This window comes from Cephus cinctus, unplaced genomic scaffold (genome assembly GCF_000341935.2).
Source record: "Cephus cinctus unplaced genomic scaffold, Ccin1 Ccin1_scaffold0315, whole genome shotgun sequence".
NCBI lineage: Eukaryota > Metazoa > Arthropoda > Insecta > Hymenoptera > Cephidae > Cephus > Cephus cinctus.
Window position 1 is genome coordinate 174,990 of NW_014333017.1, and position 2,209 is coordinate 177,198.

Consider the following 2,209-nt stretch of genomic DNA (forward strand, 5'->3'; position numbering starts at 1 on the left):
CCCCTACGCCACCTTTCAATTCTCCACGCTCACCACACACTCCACGTATACGTCCCGCCCCACCGTCTATTTACCGATTGCGGCCATCCAGTCTGATATTTCATTTGGCTTGTTAATTAACCATTAACGAAGCGCGAGCTGCATTCAGCCGAGTAATTAAGCCTGCGCGATTTAACCAACGAGCCGACCAGCCAGATTCAACCTCCCCACTCCCTGCCCCCCTGTCCCCGCCTCATCCATCTTTTCTTCTCCTCTGTCCGTAACGTCTGCTTCTCCCTATCAACTGGTACGGTTTGTGCGCGTTGGCGCGAAATTCAAAAAGTCATGTACATGCATCCCGACTGTCACGTCCCACAATGCACCATCCGGATACACGTCTACGTTTCGATGCACTTGTACGAATTTTCACGAATCTCTGTATGCACTTTGGTGCATCCACTCGCCCATTTTCCGCGAGCGGTCGGAAATCCACTTTTTGTGCATTTTAACAGGGGGTGGGGGATGCGCACCGAAAGGTGGCAAAATGCATGGGGATGCATCACCGCGGCTGATTCTTGTTTTTTTTTTTTTTGTTGTCTCGGGCTAAAATGCATCCTATCGGGATGCATCGGAATGTTCCTTTCTTTTTTAAATCTCTTTCTCACGCCCAGACCCCGCTGCAGCGATTATGTATACCGAAATTTGAGTTGGACTGGGAATTTGCGTCACTGTACGCAGATATGGACTTTAGTGCATAGTCATTATACTTGTTTTTGTCTATGATCGATTGTACCGTGTATACGGGGTGTATCTAAATTATTGTATTTTTTTGGGTCGTTATCAGTGCCATTCCATACGTCATTGTTATCTTCGTGACAGGAGAACCTATATATATATATATATATATATATATATATATATATATATATATGACTTAACTTTTTGAAACAGTCCGGAACTGCAGCTTGCGGCTGAATATCATTGGGCGAAAGGATTTATGCACGCTGGACGATTTAAATGTTTAAGAGCAGCTTAATATCGTTTGCATATCGAGGATACTCGGGATTGATCGTATCGAGTTTAAATTGAGGAGATAAAAGAAAATTGAAGATTTTTGAGAAATTTTTTTATTTTTTTTGTTCCCCTTTAATTTCAGTCTGCAGCGAAAATCCGGGTCTCAGCGGACGTTACCACACTGGTCTCTGGAGCGGCAAGCGCTGGGCCTGTTGTCGCTTATCGGCAAGATCCGCCGAAGGCTGTGACACGTGCAGCTGCTGGACCACCGCAAATTCCCTCAATTCGGGGCACTTCGCAAATTCAACGAGTCCGACGCACGCCGTCGGGACGGCCAATACGGTCAACTCCACCGCGATCACCTCCGCTGCGGCCACCGTCACGTCAACGACTATCCTGCCGACCAACGTCATCGCCGAGGCCAACAACAACCCCCTGGTTCAACCCCCCTCTCGCTCCACTATCGGTAAGTCGTCATAAATTTTTGCTTTGATTTAAAAATTTTTTTTCCACACAGCATCCTCCCACTGCGCAGGCGTATCTGGCTGTGATAATTTTTCACTGGGGGTTATTTAATTTTCTTTTTTCTTCCTCCCTCGCGGGGTTGGTACACCTGCGGAACGTTATTTCCTACCCGCGGACTACTCTTGGTACGCGTGTATGCACTCTTTCCTGGCCTTTCACGAAATTCTATGCAATAAACACGGGATACACCGAAAGCTCCGTACTCGGCATTAATTACTCGCTGCTTCGTGCTAAGGAGGTCAGAGGTCAATTTTACTTCTCGCAGCGCGAAACGACTTGCCGTTTACTTTTATTTACACGTGAAAACTTAAAAGACGTTGTTCCAATTTTTTTCTTCTCATTTTCGCCTCTCGCCTGGTCGCCGTGCGAACCTCTCCTTGGACTTAGTGCAGCGCGAGCTTCCTGAATTTGGTGACGATTGGTTTTTTTTTCAAAAATTAAATTTTTTTTTTCGCCACGGAAAAAATGAAAATCGTAAATCATCCCTTGAGCGTCGAAATTCAAAATTTTCATCAACACGTAGAAGCTGCTTTTTGAAAAATCCACCAGGGGGTGGCTTCTCGTATGTGAAAAGAGGGGTTGAAAAAAAAAGAGTGTAAGTGACTATAACGGGTGGCGTGGAGGGGACGAATTAATTCGCGGCTGATGACTATTAACGCCACGTTCAGTGAGGGGGAGGTGGAGAGGGAGA

General features: G+C 46.1%; 1 protein-coding gene across 6 annotated transcripts in view; it reads left to right on the forward strand.

Annotated features, from left to right (window-relative positions):
• The window catches only part of LOC107266459 (tyrosine-protein kinase Btk29A), an 85,124-nt gene that overhangs the window by 12,603 nt on the left and 70,312 nt on the right, over positions 1-2,209 (forward strand). For 4 of the 6 annotated variants that reach the window (XM_015736949.2, XM_015736948.2, XM_015736950.2 and 1 more), the window contains one exon: positions 1,136-1,459. In XM_015736949.2, coding sequence (XP_015592435.1) covers positions 1,136-1,459 — 324 coding nt within the window. Of the gene's footprint in view, positions 1-1,135; positions 1,460-2,209 lie in introns of those variants that run through there. The other 2 variants (XM_015736954.2, XM_025083693.1) reach the window with 2 other exon arrangements.